The following is an 18,093-nucleotide window of genomic DNA, read 5'->3' as shown; positions in this document are numbered from 1 at the left end:
GTCAAACGGGGGCACATACGTTATCGTTTTTATTCTTACAATATCTCATTGAATGAATGCAGTCTTCTACCCAATTCTAATGCCAAAGACTCATTCATGCTGATTGTATTACCAAAGTGGGGGAAAAAAAGGGGCACAACAAATCAAAACCCTAAACATATCTAGAATGAAATTCAACAATAACAAAATCCTATCAGGTCTACCTATGACTAGATCATATAACCTACACTTAACATGTCATAGCATATAAGAAAAAATTCTAATGCTATATATAAATGTGTGTATAACATCTCTTGATTTTATAAAATGTTCTGTACTACTTACTCAAATTTCAATGTCTCCTAAATAAGATTTCAGCAAAGCACAAAAAACCTAATTTTTGTCTGAATCTGTTTTTTTCAAATAAAAACCTTCCTGATGAAATGTCCGTAACATCTCTGAAATAGTTCAAATTTTTATTCCCAATAAAATTTAATAATTTTTAATAATCTAATTTTTATTTACTTGATTTATGTTATTAATATTGATTCATTGTTTAGTTAACAATTTAATAATAACTGTTTTATGCTAGAGAAGTACTTGTGAAATTCCAAAATTAAGATTTCTAAAAGCATAACATTATTTTAAATATTAGTCATTTTATGTAATGAATGAGAAAAAATATATTTAAATAGTCTCCACACAAAAAGATAATAAAGCTGTTGCTTACTTTTTTCTTTCTCTACTTCCATAACTTTTTTTTTCCATTCATCAAATGTTGGAATATCTCCTGGATCTTTGGGGCTTACAACAGATGTGGGGTCAATATCTCCAGCCTTTATATAATCTGCTACCTGAAAAAAAAATTTTTAAACATAAATTTGTTTCAAGAGGTATTCAATGCCTACTTTATAGTGTACTCTTCCAGGTACTGGGCATATTAAGAATTTTTAAAAATAGCTTCTGACCTCCACAAGCTCAAATCCTAGTAGGCTTAATAAAAAATATACACACACAATTTTTTTTAATTGCTTAAGTATATATTCTGTTAAGTACATTTTCTACAGTCAACTAGAGTGGCATAAAAGATATAAGTAAAGATTATATCTAGCTGAGGGGAATCTTGGAAGGTTTATAAGGTGTCTTAGGTCTTAAAGAAATAGATTTTAAAGAAGAATTTCAATGGGTAAAGATATGAAGATTTCAAGATAAGGAAGGAATAAACAAATACCCAAAAAATGGGCTATTAGTATAACACTGAAGAAGAGTTAGTTATAAAATTTGACTAGAGAACATGGAGTAGATGAAAAAAACCAGAGTTCAGCTGCTATAAAGACAGGCCATAGGAAGAAGGCACTGAAGATCAGATTATAAGTGTTTTCTATTTTATTAAGTAATGAAGAACAGTTTCACTAGTCTAAACTGACCCTAAGTAATCTGGATGAAGTTTTTTTTGGGTTTTTTTGTTTGTTTGTTTGGTTTTTTACTTCAAGGAGTAGATTTTCCTCATGTTCAACATTTGAAATATATTCAGTGCTGAGAAAATAAAAATCATATGGATGTATGAAATCATATCTGATGGCTCTCAAATATGGGGAATTCCAATAGTAGTCATCTTCCTAATAAAAGAATTTCATTGCAAAATTTCAGGTAAATTTCAAAAATAGACTGAAACAGAAGCAAACAGAAAATGATAAAGAACACAAAACTAAAGACCACAAGAACCAGGATTATAATCCCAGCTAGCTGTAGGGTGATTTGTGTGAATCACTTCAACGTTTTTCCATTTGGGTACCTATAAAACACACAAAGATCATCTTCAGCCATCCCTTTATAAGTCTTAAATTTTAGAGTTCTAAGGATACTAATGAAAATAATATTAGATCATTCTGGATTATCAAAGGTTTTTACTGAGGGAAAAAAAGTCAGGTTATCTATTTTTGCTTTATATACTTCTAGTACTGTGTTTATTATAACAGTAAAAGATGGTAACCCTACCACAAATACCAGACCGTGGCAACTAATACAAATGAAACATTTATTAAATTTTCTTTTTTTTAAAGATAACAAAAAATTAATGAGACCAATTGCTGGGGGGGGGGGGGGGAATATATTCAACACTTTAAAAGTTATATGGTAAAGTTAATATTGATATTAAGATTTGGATGTTGATTGAAGCATGGCCCTCCTTCAACAAATATTTCTACTTAATTTTTAGTTTCAAAAACTAATTAACTTTTAAAAACCAGATAAATATAAAAAGTATACAAATCAAGTTGGCCAATTCAATCAAATTATCAGTATCTGTTCAAAGAATAGCATTATATTTTAAATGTTACTTATATATCTATTAAGTAATATTGTACACTAAGAGAAAATGTGATGGAGTCAGGAAAGCTTAGGTTCAAAAGTTGCCTCTAACATACTGCCTTTGAGATCTTGGCTAAGTTGCTTAATTGCAGGACCCTTAGGCAATTCTTTAAAACTAAATTATAAAACAGTTGCCTATATGTAGTACAGGCAAATTCCTCAAATATACCAATTAAATCCCAGGTTTGGATTCTCCCTCGCCTTCAAAAAAGAAAAAAAATGAAAACACTAACGAAGAAATCAAAGAAACAGAGGAAGGAAATATAGATAACACCCAAGTGAAGGTCAAAAGTCAGAAAGATTAACTATGTCATCTGAGTATAATACAAATCATCCCAACAGAAAGAAGAAATAGATTAAAGGGTCTGTAAGAGTAACAATACAGAGAACAACAAACTGGATGATGGAAGACTGTCAGATTCTCAGTCCTCTGTGGTAACCCTCCCTTTTCCCCTTCAGAGTAATTAAATTTAAGGATAACTTCATCCTTGTAAAAAAAAGCAAAACCCAAAACAGTAATTTTTGCCCTTTAAAAATGGAGGGACTAATAACTGGGGGATGAGGAAATAATAAATGACAGGAGGTGACCACTCCCTTCTAAGAACCTATAACAAAACAAAACAAAACAAAACAAAAACCAGGCAGTCTGACATTACTGTTCAAATATGGGATAGCAAAGTAAGGAAGGGATATTAAATGCTTGAAAAATAAAATTTAAAAAAATTTTTCATATTAATACTAGTGAATTATAAGAGTGTAAAGGTACATATACAATTAGCAATTCGTTTAAAAAGATAATCTCTATCTTGATAAAGGTAACTACTTATTCTTGTGGAAAATTAATAAATAAATGTCAAGAAAATTCAATTCAATAAATATCTACTGAGTATTACCTACTGAGTAAATATCTACTGAGTAAGTTAGTACCTACTGTGAGCGGCAGTAAACAAAGATAAGAATAAACTATTTTCTTTGCTATCTATGTTCATAGTGCTGGGAATACAGTTTGTTAGAACTGTTAACTTTGAAAGTACTCTATAACACAATGAAGAAACAAACTTATCCTTGAGAGTGTCTCAGTGGCCTAAGAGATCTGTCAACCAATTCTCCTTCACTAAACATGTGGCAACAAGTTACTTGATGTTTATAAAAGCTGACTACGATCAAAAACACACCAGACACATCAATGTATTACAGGACAAAGATTTCACTTACCTCTTTTAAGTTCTCTGAAGCATTTAATGCAGATTTTTGATGATCTGCATCTTGCTCACTTGTTGAAACTGATTCAAATTCTGATTTAGTTATTCCTTTGTCTTGTGAAGAGGAAGCATTTTCTATATGCTGACCAACAAGACTATGTATATGAAAGCAAAACAAAATTTAAGAGACAAATAAGGGCTGGATCATATGCACTGCAATCTAACCATGAAACAAATATATTAAAATGACCAAGTTTTTAACAATAAAAATAGCAAATTAAGTACAACTTTCCATACTCACCTTTCTGGTGTACCAACAAAAGCTGAATGCTCAACATGATGGTCTAAACCGAGAGTCCCATGTTTTTCAACGTGGGGGTCTGAAAAAAGGCTCCCACCAATAGTACAGTCAGTTTCAGACTGCTCAATTTCAGTCAACGTAGCAAGTGGGATATCAGCACTGGAATTTTCTATTTCACTGAAGTTAGAGAAAAATAAAAATAAAAATATTCTGATTATTAAAGAAGACTAAACCATTGAAAATACAAATGTGTCTAGCACAATGCCATAACTAAAGGCAAGAGATGTGAGAAAGACAATGCTTGAAACAAATAATTTTTCAGGTATCCTTATCCAGCATTTTCTAGAATAAATATAAATATATTTCCTTGTTTTAATTCATATAAAAAAGATTCTAAATTTAGTTTGTTAATGTCTTTTCTTACTACAAATTTCACAAACAAGTATTTTAAAAGAAAAAACTATAATTAAAATAATCTAATTTCCATTGACATCATATTGGCAATAAGCAATCTGATATATTATGTGTACTAATTAACTTTGGATTGTCCATGTTTCTATGTCTATATCAATAAAATTTTATTGTGCTAAACTTGCCATAGTAGGAGAAATCATCTATCATTTTATAAAATAACACTAAATTTTGTATAACATTTCAGACTTTTATTTTTAGAATAGTAAACCGTCCTAAATTTAATTTCTTGGGAAGAACAAAGGATAATTAAATCCAGCATTATTTGTAGGAAAAGATTTTAGACTTACTAATTCCATAAAAAATCTTTATTTTACATATATGTGTTTTATGATGATGATGATTGGTAAAGATGATGACAGGATAGACAAAGGAACAGGTAACTAAATCTGTCATTTCAAAGACATATACAGGGAAATAAGGACACATTCTTTCCCCATGAAGGACTATACCTTCTCTGAAACTTAAGGTCCTAGAAAAAGTTGTGTAGGAGGCAGGTAGGTGGTGCAGTGGATCTAAGAGCACCATCCCTGAAGTCAAGATGACCTGAGTTCAAATTTGATCTCAGATACTTAACACTTCCTCCTGTGTGACCCTGGGCAAATCACTTAACCCCAATTGCCTCAGGGGGAAAAAAAAAAAGATGTGTAGGCCATAAGACATTTAAATGACTTGCTCAAAGACTCACAGCCAGAAACTGACAGATGTGGAACTCAAAACCTGATGTCTCAAACTATCCTCTATGCCCCAGCAATAAAAATATCTCAAATGTGTAAAACACTTGACATACATCATCTCATTTGATTCTCATAATTATCTTGTGAGATAGTTACTGTCAGTACTTCAGCCCCTTTTAATGGCTAAGAAAGATAATGATCAGGGCAGTTAAGTAATTAGCAAAGTCATGCTAATAAGTTCGTCGATAGCTAAATTTCAAACTCATATTTTTCTGACTCTAAAATCTATTTCCGTTCTATCCATTATGCATCAGTAAAGCAAATTATGAAGTCCTTGAGTCTAGGACCACGATTTACATAAATTCTTTTATTTCTCCTTAAAGGTACTGCTAGAATGATACCTTTAAAAAATGCATGTGGTATGAGAAACAGAAAAAAGGGGGAAATGTCTTAGCATTACTAAAATTAATGCAATCTTAAAACAAAATAAGATTGAAAACATATAGGATTGGAATATTGGAGAAAGACTGAAAATATATAGGAGTACAGCAATGGTATTTAATAGAAATGACCAAGGTAATTTACAAATTCTAAAAACTACAGTAAAGAGATTATTCACTATATTTCTTTTAGGGGACTTCTTCCTTTCATTTGAATATCTAATTTTTCAAATTATTAGAAAATCAAAAGATAAAGAAAAGACTGGCATTATTTGCCTAAATTAAATTTGTGGATAAGATTGCTTCATATCAAAAAGAAAAAAGATTTTATCTTTATTTGATCAAGAAAAAAAATTAAATTAGTTATACTTAGGTTTTGAGACTGGAGTGATCTCTGAGGTAGATGAGGTAGAAATATTCTCAACATTTTCAATATTTGCAGCTATACTAGAAGAATCTCCATTGATGTCAATTGATGGGAGTGTCTCAACTACAGGTGAACTTAAAATCCTGGACTGTGTATCCTGTTTCAAAAAAATATATATTATTTATATAAAATCACAATGTTAACTGTCATCTTATTTATCCATAATAGGTTTTTATGGAGAATATTTTCTACACTGACAATATTCATAAAAATATTTTTCCCATCAAAAACATTATCCTTTTCCACTTTACCAGACGATTTAAATCTTTGTAATTTCGCATTCTACTTATTTTCACATTACATTTTCAAAATTGTAAATTATAAAAAAAAATCCTGCACTATTTCTACTTTCCCAACTGTCCCATTTAATTTTCTCTAATCTATAATGAAGAATTTCCTCTTAACAAAACAATATTTATTGAATGATTTCTCTGCAAAGTACTACAAAATGGAAGTGAATATGGTGAGGGGTGGAGAAAGAGATGGTGTTACAACCAATCACCTTATAAACTGATCCTTGTTTACAAATTATTTAGAGTGCATTACAATTCTCTGCTTGAACCCTAATTTGTCAAAACCAAGAAATGAACATTACGGCCCACATATAAGATGCCTGAACAGCACAGTATACTTGTCATATCCTATGTAAATTCTGCCGCAATTTCTTTATTTGTAAAAAATTAAGGTTTTGAGGGGTGGGAAAGGTAGAGAAAATACTTGTTAATTGAAAAAAAAGTGTTTCATATAAAAAAGACTCAAAAGCATTTAAATTAATTTACAGCTCTAAACTTTACATTTACTATCTTTAATACAAAGATAGCTTTTGAGAATGAAAGAATCATTTAAAATTCAATTACTCACACTTATGACTTTGTGTTACATTAGAGTAAAAGCATAGCAAATTTATTGTTTTCCCCGAATGTTCAAAAAAAAAAAAAAAAGAATGAAAAAGGAAAGGGAAAAAAAAAGGTGGGGGACTAATTTTTGGATTGAACACTATTCTGGCTGTAATAATTTAGTCCTTTGTCATAAATGTCAAGGGTACTCTCATTTTCATTTTTACTCTTTCTACTAATTAAGTAAATATAGATTCAGATCTCTCAGTAAACTGATATACTGTACATAGGAAACTGATTCAGAAGTACTTTGATATTAGCAATAATTATTTCTCCTTTTTCTTAAAATATAATCCAAATTTTATTGTTTGCAATATTATTCAGAACTGCTCATATCAACTACCTCTTGATTCTCTTTTTGAAGAAAAGGATTCATGATCTACAGGCTAGATAAGACTTCTGGAAATTCTTTTGCCTTTTTCATTTCTTGGTCATATTTTCTAACACTTTTTTTTCTATGCTGACCTTATGCTCATATTATCATTAAACTTGTTATTAAAATGCAATGTTAATTTGTTTCAAAGTTCCTTGCAAAAGTTTTCTACAATCTCATCTATTGCAATAAATGCTGATACACAAATTACAATTATCTTCATAGCGGTCTTTTTGAAAGAACTAAAATTCTTTCAGGAAGAAGTGACCCATGAAATGATGTTTCTTGCTGTTTTTAAGCAACAGATATAACCCTGTCCATTTCTCTTTGCTTGTCCAAAGAGAGTTTATAAGACATCTTCACATTTCATTACAACTTTATGTACCTCTCCTTGATTTCATTTGAATGTCAAAATTGATGTGATTCAGTTCCTATATGATTCACTGGTCATGACACAATGATCTCAATTAAGAGTTCCAAAAGTTACTTTACGCAGAAAATACAAAAATGACGTGTTTCTTAACATTTCACTTTTCTGACACTGCCACCATTAGAGAAGCAGAAAGAGTTCACATAGGACTGGACTGCTTCTCTTATGTTACTTTTTAAGGGGTATATTGGCAGAAATGGAAGGAACCAGAAAAATAATTAGACCTCCAAAATAGTAATCACTGTTCCATTATCAATTTGGAAGGAAGTCTCCATTTAAGTACTCAAAGATTTATCATTAAGTTATCAAGTTGAATAATCACATAGCCTTTGACAATTTACAGATGACACAAAACTAAGACAAATAACCAAACAACTGAAGTATGGTGTGAGGAGTAAAAAAAAAAAAAAAAAAAAAAAAAAATCTTATGAACACCAGACTGAATTAAAAGTGAAATTTAATAGGAATATATAATTATGTATAGATCAAAAAAAACAAGTTCACAATTGTGACTTTGCCTAGAGTCACACAGCTAGGAAGTTTAAGTGTCTGAGACTAGATTTGAATTCAGGTCTCCTGACTTCAGGGCTGGTGCTCTATCTACTGCACCACCTAGCTGCCCCCAGTTTTTACATTTTTAAATGAAGTTTTATTGTTCGTAAAAAAAAAAAAAAAAAAAAATATATATATATATATATATATATATGCCATTCTTGGCTCAGGGACCATTCACAAACAGACAATGGGCCAGATTTGGCTCATAGTTCATGGGTTAGAACACACTTGGTTATTGAATTCTGGGTACCATGTTTTAAAAAGGTCAATCATCTCCTCGAGAGTCCAGAGAAGGATAATAAGAATGCTGAAGAGCCTTGAAATTATAATACCTTGAAATTATATATTTTGGGTTTGTTTAACTGATAGAAGAAAAAAAGACCAGGGAGTAGCAATGATGAAACTTCTTATGAAACATTTTTAAAAAGACTAACACAGAACTGGATTAGAACTTTCTTAGCTCCAGAGGGCTCAAGTAGAGCAATGAGTGAGTTGCACAAAAGTGAATTAAAATTTGATAAAGAAAAAATTTCCAAATAAATAAAGCTATTTAAAATGGCATGATGGAAGGCCTACAAGAGTAGTGAGTTTCCTATTACTAAAGGTCTTCAAACAAAGACTAGAAAAATCACATGTTGCATTACATAGAAGGGATTTTAAAAAAATAAGATGGACTTTCAACTCTAAACTATGATTTTGTATTTTTCATTATTAACTGGGTTGGCTTAGTCAAAGAACTCAACACCTACTGTTCAATTTGACATCAGTAAGCCTATGTGTACTTAAGTTGGTACTAATGAAGGTACTATAATTGAAACAATAGACTCTAGAGAATTTATGGTCCAATGACATAACCTCCAAGAATCAGGGTAATTATAGCGAAATTCTGAGAAGAGGGAACAGACTATCATGGATGATATTCCTTAGAGCATTATACTGTTACTAAATAAAAAGTAAAGATAATATAAGAATCCACTGTGCTTATTACTGTTTGTGGATTTCAAAGACATGTTTAAAATGATGGGACAAAATTTGGTAGCATTACAATTTGTATTCCAAGAATATATCTTCACTAATATGTTAGACAATCAGTCATATAAGATAGATTAAGAAAGATCCGATACCTTTGAAGATCAGTATTTCTTATTTATATCAAATTTATATTTATAAGAGAGGGGAAAATAGTCACCAAAAAGTTTTTGCTCATATGGAGGAAATCCAATACATAGTAAAAATGAAGATAGATCTTCCTGAACACGGTAACTCCTGTTTATGAATGTCATTATATTAACATTATCAAATTGAGAACACTGCAGAATTTCCTTAGAGATACAAAGGCATGTGGTGTACGTACATGTACGTACACAAACACACACACACACACACACAAATGTAGAATAATTTGTCTATATGATATGCAACAATAACATGCTAAATAAGCTGGTCCATTAAAATTAAGAAATTTAGGCTAAGAATAAAATGGCAGTAAAACAGGCAGTATGGCATATGGGAAATTAATTACATAGTACTTTCAATGAAAAAATTATATAGTACTTCCATCTTAATGTTTTTCAAGTGCTATATGGTGGCAAATCATGGATTAATTCATTCTCCAAGAAATCAAAAGTTAAAAAAAGAGAGTAGACCACTTATATTCGATAATAAATGAGTTATAGCACATTATAAAAAATGAAATGGATTAAAAAAGATAATGAAATAAAAAAATACCCAGAAATAGTCCTGTCATGCTTTGAAAACTAAGGAGAGAAAGCCATTCTATGTTCTACACCAGTGCAACATGTATCAGGATATCAGCAGAATACCCATCTCTTAAGGAGGGTTTATAGGGGGAAAAAGGCTGTAGAGCATTAGAAAGTATACATGTGTTATGATCTGTACCACCAGAGGGAGTACTCACATAAATAAGACTGAATCACTGAAATATTGAAGTATTTCTTAAGTAGTAATGTGCAAAAGATACTCAATAGTACCTAAAATTTTCTATTTTTTTTTTAAGTGCTGTTGCTGGTGATTACTGTACTAAGCACTGGGAATACAAGTTAAAAATAGTATTTCTTTCTAGTAACTTAGATTCTAATGGGAGGGAACATATAAAACAAATGTAAATCCTAAAGGGAAAAAAGCAGTAGCAGCTGAAGGGACTGAACCAGATCAAGTGTCCTGCAGAACATGGAACCGGTGAAGGTAAGAAAAAGAGCATTTGGGGACAGCTAGAGCAGTAGAAAAGAGTTGGAACTTATGTGAGGAAGGAAAAGTAGGCAAGTATGGCTGGACTATAAAATATATATAAAAAAAAAAGTAATTCGAAAGCAGAATGCAAAGACTGAAAGGAGCCAAATTATTAAATGGCAAACAAAAGCTTCTATCTTTGATCCTAGAGGTAACAAGAAGTTACTAAAGTTTATAACTAGAATTGAGGAAAAAGGTTATTTTAGAAGAGTTATATGCTCAAATCTGTGCTTTAAGAAAATCCCTCAGAGGTGGCTGGATAAAAGTGTGAAAGACTTGAAGCAAGAAGAATTATATTATTGCATTAGTTAAGGTGAGAAATGAGAAAGGCCTAAACAAGGTAGAGGGTATGTAAATGGAGAGAAGGGATTATATACAAGAGATGCTGTGGAAAAGTAAATAACAAAAATTTTCAACTGACTGGATTTGAGAGTGAAAGACCAAGAGTGATAATCTCAGAAACTAGAAGGTTGGCAGTACCCTAAGAGTATCATCAAGTTCAGAAGAAAAGTGAGTTTTGAGGGGAAGATAATGAGTTTCCTTTGGATAGATAGGATCTCTTGAGTTCAGAACAGGGAATAGAGCTGAATAGATAAATCTAGCTTAAACTGATACCACAGAAGTTAATGAAATCACCCACAGAAATTATTGCCTTCTAACTCTACTTTCTGAGCTATGTAATCATATGATCAAAATGTTAAAAATATTTGAGTTCTTACAGCAGGCTGTTTTAAAAACCATGATTGCTGGACTTGCAAATTACAAGCCACTTAAAACTATCATAAACCATCATAAATGTTCTGGAGAAACAAATCTTATATTGCTTCTTCCTACAGTAATAAGGCTGTTTTCCAGTTTACACCTATCACCATTTTTCTATATGATGGACTTTCAAAGCACTGGTTAGCAACACTAGTCAGTTCTGAGAACTCTTATGAATATGGCCAATGTGCCAAAGGAAGAGGAAAACAAAACAATCACATCTGAAAAGAAAACAAAAGTTGGTTTATATAAAACATTATTTAAGAAGAAACCTGTGCAATTCAACTTTTAAGTACGTTTATCATTTATTGCACTGCTTGTTAATAGGTTATAGGAAAAATATTTTATAGTATCATTAGATATTCATTTGTTAAAGTGACTAAAAATTTAAAAATGAATTCCCATCTCTCAGCAGAGAACTAGCAAAATTCTCCTATTTTTTATCACATATGTGTGATTATACAATCTTATTTTATTCTTGTTTCAAATCAAATAAAATATACAACAAGAATTAACACTGGTGTTGAGTCAAACATTGCAAACTGTTATTCAAATTAAAAAGTCTCACAATGACCATATTTTATCTTTTATTTGATCAAATTTTATTAAGAATGTTGTATTTAACAAAATTTGTAAAATAAAAAAATATTGCAATCTGTTATTCAAATTAAAAAGTCTCACAATGACCATATTTTATCTTTTATTTGATCAAATTTTATTAAGAATGTTGTATTTAACAAAATTTGTAAAATAAAAATTTAATAGGGAATCATATAGGTAATAATAAGCTTAACATATTGTTGGATTACTTCTTTTAATTTGAAAATGTTTGGGGTAGCTAGGTGGCTCAGTGGATATAGCATTAACCCTGAAGTCAGGAGGACCTGAGTTCAAATTTATCTCAGATACTTAACACTTCCTGGCTGTGTGACCCTGGTCAAGCCACTTAACCCCAATCACCTCAGCAAAAAAAAAAAAAAAAAAAAAAAAAAAAGTCACATATAATTATGACTTTTTCTAATTATAAGTAGTATATAGATTTATAAACACAAATTTTTATTTTGGAAATTTTACAGATGAAAGTTATTGTACGTATGGTAAGAATTTGATAAATTAATCTAAGAGATGGAAATAGTATATTAAATTACCCAAGCATTTGCTACACTTTTTTTTTTTAGAAAGGGGTCTGAAGATTAAAAAATGTAGAAAAGTATCATGCTAAAGAGAGGAGGTGAGACCAATGGAACATATAAAGAGAGTTCTCTTTGGCAAAATGAAAGGTCTACTTTTTCAGAGAGTGGATAAAGGAAAAGATAGTGAGGATGATGTCAGAAAAGAGATGAAATGAGAAGAGGGAGCTCAGAGCAAATGGCCTTGATTTTTTTATTATTATTATTATTTTTTTTTTTTTTGGAGATATGAGTTAAGGTTGAGGCCAAGAATGTTTTACAAGGCTTGAAAGGATTACATGTTTGGGCACAGTCACTACAAAGAGTAAGATAGAACCAAACAGGAAGAGTAGAAGTATTGCTTTATTGAATTAAGAACTCAGGTGAGACAAAATAAATTTGTACCAAAAAACAGCAGTTGATAGGAACAACCCGGAATTGAGATTTTACAGGGTATGACTGGCAAAAGGATGAGGCATTGAAGTAATTCATCAAGTGGATGAAACTGGGAATGAAGGACATTAGAACCAGAACTGAGATTGTACTAAGCCTGGGAAAGTACTGACAGGTAGAATTTTAAGGTGATGACAAAAATTCAAGATGATGACAACATTTTTGGAGTAAGGAAGCATAGTGATGAATGGAATGACAAAATGTATTAGGCAACAAAATTCCGATGTTCTTAAATATCAAAGTGGAAGACAAGAGTAAAAAGCAAGATCAAGGGTATTACTATTCCTGTGTATAATAGAAGTAGAAGAGAGGAATAGGTCTTGAGAACTTGACAGTGTTCTGAGAAACTGAAAAATTAGCCTAACTCAGTGAAAATATTTGTATTAAAAAAATCTAGTATCAAGTCAGAAACTGAGGTAGAGAGATTCTGAGCCAGACAATCATCTTGTTAAGAAAGCAGAAGGAATGTCCTAGGAAGATCACTGAGGTCTAGGTAAGTTGGTAATTTAGACTGAATGAAATTCAGAGGAGGAAAGGTCACTGAGTGATGGCAGTAAGAGAAGGCTCTGGTATTGGCAATCCCCCACAAATAGGAAGCATGATCTCTCAGACAAGCTAACCAAGTTAAAAAGATAATAAGGAAAATTACATTTTCCTCAAAAAGATTCCAAAGACAATGAAGTAATATCAAAAAAATTTACAGAAAGTTTCTCTGATAAAGAAATCTCATTTCTCAAATATAAAATGAGCCTACAACTGAGTCAAATTTATAAAAACAAGAGCCATTTCCCAACTGATAAATGGTCAAAGGGTATATAAACAGTTTTCAGAGTAAGAAATCAAAGCTAAGTATAGTTTCTTGAAAATATCTTGCCAATCATTACTGACACTGTTTAGTCATTTCTACCACATTTGACTCTGACTTCTGGGGATTTCTTGGCAAAGATAATGAAGTAGTTTGCCATTTCCTTCTCTGGTTCATTTTATACATGAGAAACTAAGATAAACAGGATTAAATGACTTGCTTAGGGTCACACAATAAGTCTCTGAGGTCAGATTTGAACTCAGGAAGATGATTCTTTCTGATTCCAAGACCAGGACTATCTGCTGTGTCATCTAGCTGTCCCCACTATTTATTAGAGAAATACAAATTAAAATAACTCAAGGTACCACGTCATACCTACCTTTTTATCACAAATGACAAATGATGGAGATGAGGAAAAACAAGTACACTAATGAATTGCTGGTAGAATACTGAAGTGGTCTAACCATTCTGGAAAACAATGCAGAACTGTGCTCAAAAGGCTATAAAATTGTATCCTATGACCCAGCAATAGCACTACGAACTCTATATCCCAAAGAGAGCAAAGAAAAGGGAAAGGGATCTATTTGTTCAAAAACATTTATAACAGCTCTTTTTGTGGTAACAAAAAAATTGGTAATCGAGGGGAAGCTAATCAATTGGAGAATGGTTGAACAAGTCATAGAATTTGTGATGGTGTATTAATGTGCTATAAGAAATGAAAGGAGGAGGGGAGGCATATGACATTAAGAAAAACATGGCAAGACCTATATGAACTGATGCAAAGTAAAGTAAGAAGACCCAGAAGATAATTATACATAGTAACAGCAAAGCTGTGACCAGATCAACTGTAAAAAATTTGGTTACTCTGATCAAAACTAAAAATAATCCATTCCAAAGGACTCATGATGAAAAAATGCCATCCACTTCCAGAGAAAACTGATGAACTCTGAATGCAAACAAGTATAATTTTCTCACTTTTTTTGTTTTGCTTTTGGGGGGAATTATGGCTAATGTGTAAATGTTTGGCATGATTTCACATGCATAACTGATAATATACTCTTCCCTTATTAGTGGGTGAGGGATGCGAGAGAATTTAGTTCTCAAAATTCTAAAAGGCTAAAAACAAATAAATAATAGAGTAGGGAAGAGGCAGGAACTCTCCCATGGAGATAAAGGATGGTACAAACAGAACAAGAAAGACTAGTCAACAGAACAGTAAAAGGTTTGAGAAACAAGGTCTTAGTGGATGCTAGAAGATGGAATGAACTTGGAAGATGAAAGAAGAGACAAAGTTTGTTTATTATGGATTAGAAATTTTAGAGGGCATCCTTTCCAGATCTAGAATGACAGAATGGGGAAGAAATGCTAAGGGAGATGAAAATTGATAACTGAATAATATAGTGGGGGAGTAGATGGAATTTGTTCTTCTGTAGTCAGGGTTTCAATATCATTAGGAGGGGTAGGACTATGTTAACCACTGAGGAATAAGTCCTGACAAAGTTAGAATGGATAGAAGGTGTTCTATTACGATTAGAAGGTTCAAAATCTTTACTGAGATAATAGAAGTTTAGTTTCCTACGAGGCAGTGCTACTGGGTCCCGAGGACTTTAGAAGCCTTTCCTTAAATCAGGGGGTGATGCTATTCTTAGGGAAGTTGGGAATCCCAGTTTACAAGTTTCAAAGGAAGTAATACTGATATTCCCATCTCAGTACCTCTGTATTGGCTATTCCTCATGTGGGACCCAGCTCAAGTGCCTCCTTCTATATGAGGTCTTTTCTGATGCCTCAGGTGCTAGTATCCTATTTTCTATTACATATATATGCATACATTGTTTTCCCTAACAGATAAAGCTCCATGAATCAGGGACTGTTTTATTATTAGTCATGTATTCCAAGTGCCTTTAAATTACTTAACCAGGATCCAATCAAAAGGTGGCTCCCACTATTTTATTGTAACTAGTTTTGTTAGCATTGGGCCTTTTCAAGGAAGTTAAATGAACATATCGGATCAAATGAAAAATATGGGGTGGATTGCAATTATAATATTTATATATTATTAGGGAGAGTAGGCATTGTCATATTTTTTAACTTTTTAAAATGCAGTATTTGTAGCAGCAGGTAAGCAATGCCATAAAAGCATAATGATAATAAAATCCAGTTACTAAACAAAAAGCTTAGAGGTAGAAGCAATCTTTGAAAAGACAGGTCTCTCAAAATCAAGATGATGCAGCTTTTACCTGTTCATCAGTGCTGCAGTCATCTACTAAGGTATCATGTTCTGGTGCACTAGGCATGGTTGAGTCTATATTTCCAAATAATTCTGTATTAATGGATTTATCAGTTTCCTCCTATATGATGAAAGAAAAAAAATCATCAAAAAATACAGGTTTTTGATAATATTCTTAACATGGATCTTCATTAATTACCTAGATATCTCACTTCCTTTCTCCTCATACTTCTCAAATAGTAAAAACTGTCTGTGTTCTACCGTTTCTTTTTAATTTATTTCCTCATCTCCTCTCTCTCATTTTTATACTGTTGAATAGTCTTTATCCTACATCTGTTTGCTATTCACAACTTTCAGGAAATTTTCACTGTCATTAGCTATCACACATTCATTTTCCTCCTTTACTTAAAGAAAAGGAAGCATTAGGTTGCAACTTCCTTTGGCAATTTTTTTTTCCCTTTAGAGACCTCATAATGAATTAGTCCTCAAAATCTGTTTCAAATTTAACAGCAGAAAGTACTAGTATTAGATGCTCAATTTAAGTTTTATAGATTGAATTTTTATGCTACTTCAATTATTTCATGATTGTATCCAAGATGAAGTTATAAGATAAAGGGCTTCACAGGAGCTCTTTAGGAAAAAAAAAATGCATTCAATTCATATTTATACCCATTTTATAGGAATGAAATATGGGTTACTATTTTAAAATTAGGTTTGCAGTGCTTGATATGTTTATATTTGTTTTAGTTGACAGCAAGTCAGGTCGAAAACAAAGCTCTCCACAATACTTTTTTTCCATGAGAAAATGAGATACATGTTATGGGACAATTTTCAAGGAAAGAAAGAAGTAAACAAGAATTCATCAAATGCCTACCATGTTGTAGGACCAGTTCTAAGCACTCTACAAAAACATCTCATTTGAGCCACAAAACAACCCTAGAAGAACGTCTTATAGGAAAAAAATGAGGACTACTAACATTGCCAATTTTTTAAAAAAAATTGGCTTTAGATTAAATATAAGCTTAAAAAAAACCTTTTAAATGCCATTTTAAATTTTGCAATAATTACACTAAAAATAATAGAAAGCCTGTATTACATGAAATACTACTTTCCCACCCCAAAGAAAATCTTCTTCTAAAAGCAATTCTTTGTTCTTGTTTACCTAGGAGATAGGTGACTTGAAAAACAAACAAACCCCAAAATCCCTCAATGTAAAAGCTGATTAAGTTTATTAAACTGGAATTACTTAAAACAGACCTCTCTGGGTGATAAGAATGCATAAATAAGCTTACTTTAATGGAAAAAATACACTATTTCAGTGGTTTGGGCACAAAATATTTGGCTTCCACTGGCTTTTATTATTAAAACTATTAAGGACTTAATACTGTAAGATAACAACTGAGAAGAGTTTTCCTAATTTAGAAAGCACCTTCATAGCTTGTTTGGTTAGTTTTGTTTTGGTTTGGGTTTTTTGCTTTTAAATAAAATTGGTATTTTATTAACCACAATTGCATTTGTACTCATTTGAAATTTGAATGATATGAAGAGAACTAGATAAAGTCCCCATCATACTGAAGGAATTCTTTGTGGAGGATGTGCCAAAAAATGTGGACAAGAATTATACTAGAGCAGTAGACATGGATGAGTTTCAATCTGTTATTATAAGGAGAACTCATACATACTGCATGAAGTCACAGATCCATGGAAATATCAAAATGTACATGAGGCATAACTGATTCAATATACAGAATTTTATTTATTATGACAAATTATTAAATGTGCCCTTTACAATAATTACAAAGCCTATTGGTTCACAACCATGGAACTAAAAATCTTTAACTGAGTCTTTGGATTACCCTAAAGTTAGCAGAAATACAAATTCTTTAATCAAAAACAGACTGCCTATATTTTTAAAATTTTACTTTCAAAGAAATTTTTTGTTTTTTTAAAGAAAAAAATCTCAGAAAACTGATATATACATAATTATGTTATTTTTACTGTACCTCTTTCTGGACATGTTCATCTTCATTTTCAAGTACACAATTGTCATTTTGAGAATAATATGAAGAAGGTGAAGAACTCTCTTTACAACACACACGCCAACTGGGAAACCTATAAGATAAATCCACAAAAAAAAAAAAAAAAATACTTCAAAACAAATCAGTACAAAAACCTAAAATCTTAATTCATACAGATTATTGATTTTCCTGCCTCACATTTATTTTCTCTCCAATCCATCCTGCAGAAATAACAAGGTATAATCCTGACTATATCACTTCCTTGCTTAATAAACTCCAGGGGTCCAC

General features: G+C 31.5%; 1 protein-coding gene across 7 annotated transcripts in view; it reads right to left on the bottom strand.

The window, feature by feature from the left end:
• The window catches only part of SUCO (SUN domain containing ossification factor), a 90,186-nt gene that overhangs the window by 38,197 nt on the left and 33,896 nt on the right, over positions 1–18,093 (bottom strand). For 5 of the 7 annotated variants that reach the window (XM_031936901.1, XM_031936899.1, XM_031936900.1 and 2 more), the window contains exons 2-7: positions 17,791–17,899; positions 15,798–15,908; positions 5,810–5,964; positions 3,853–4,029; positions 3,565–3,706; positions 710–833 (exon numbers count right to left, since the gene is read on the bottom strand). In XM_031936901.1, coding sequence (XP_031792761.1) covers positions 710–833; positions 3,565–3,706; positions 3,853–4,029; positions 5,810–5,964; positions 15,798–15,908; positions 17,791–17,899 — 818 coding nt within the window. The remainder of the gene's footprint in view (positions 1–709; positions 834–3,564; positions 3,707–3,852; positions 4,030–5,809; positions 5,965–15,797; positions 15,909–17,790; positions 17,900–18,093) is intronic. The other 2 variants (XM_031936905.1, XM_031936902.1) reach the window with 1 other exon arrangement.

Source organism: Sarcophilus harrisii, chromosome 4 (assembly GCF_902635505.1).
Source record: "Sarcophilus harrisii chromosome 4, mSarHar1.11, whole genome shotgun sequence".
Lineage (NCBI taxonomy): Eukaryota > Metazoa > Chordata > Mammalia > Dasyuromorphia > Dasyuridae > Sarcophilus > Sarcophilus harrisii.
This window is presented reverse-complemented; position numbering and strand designations above follow the sequence as displayed.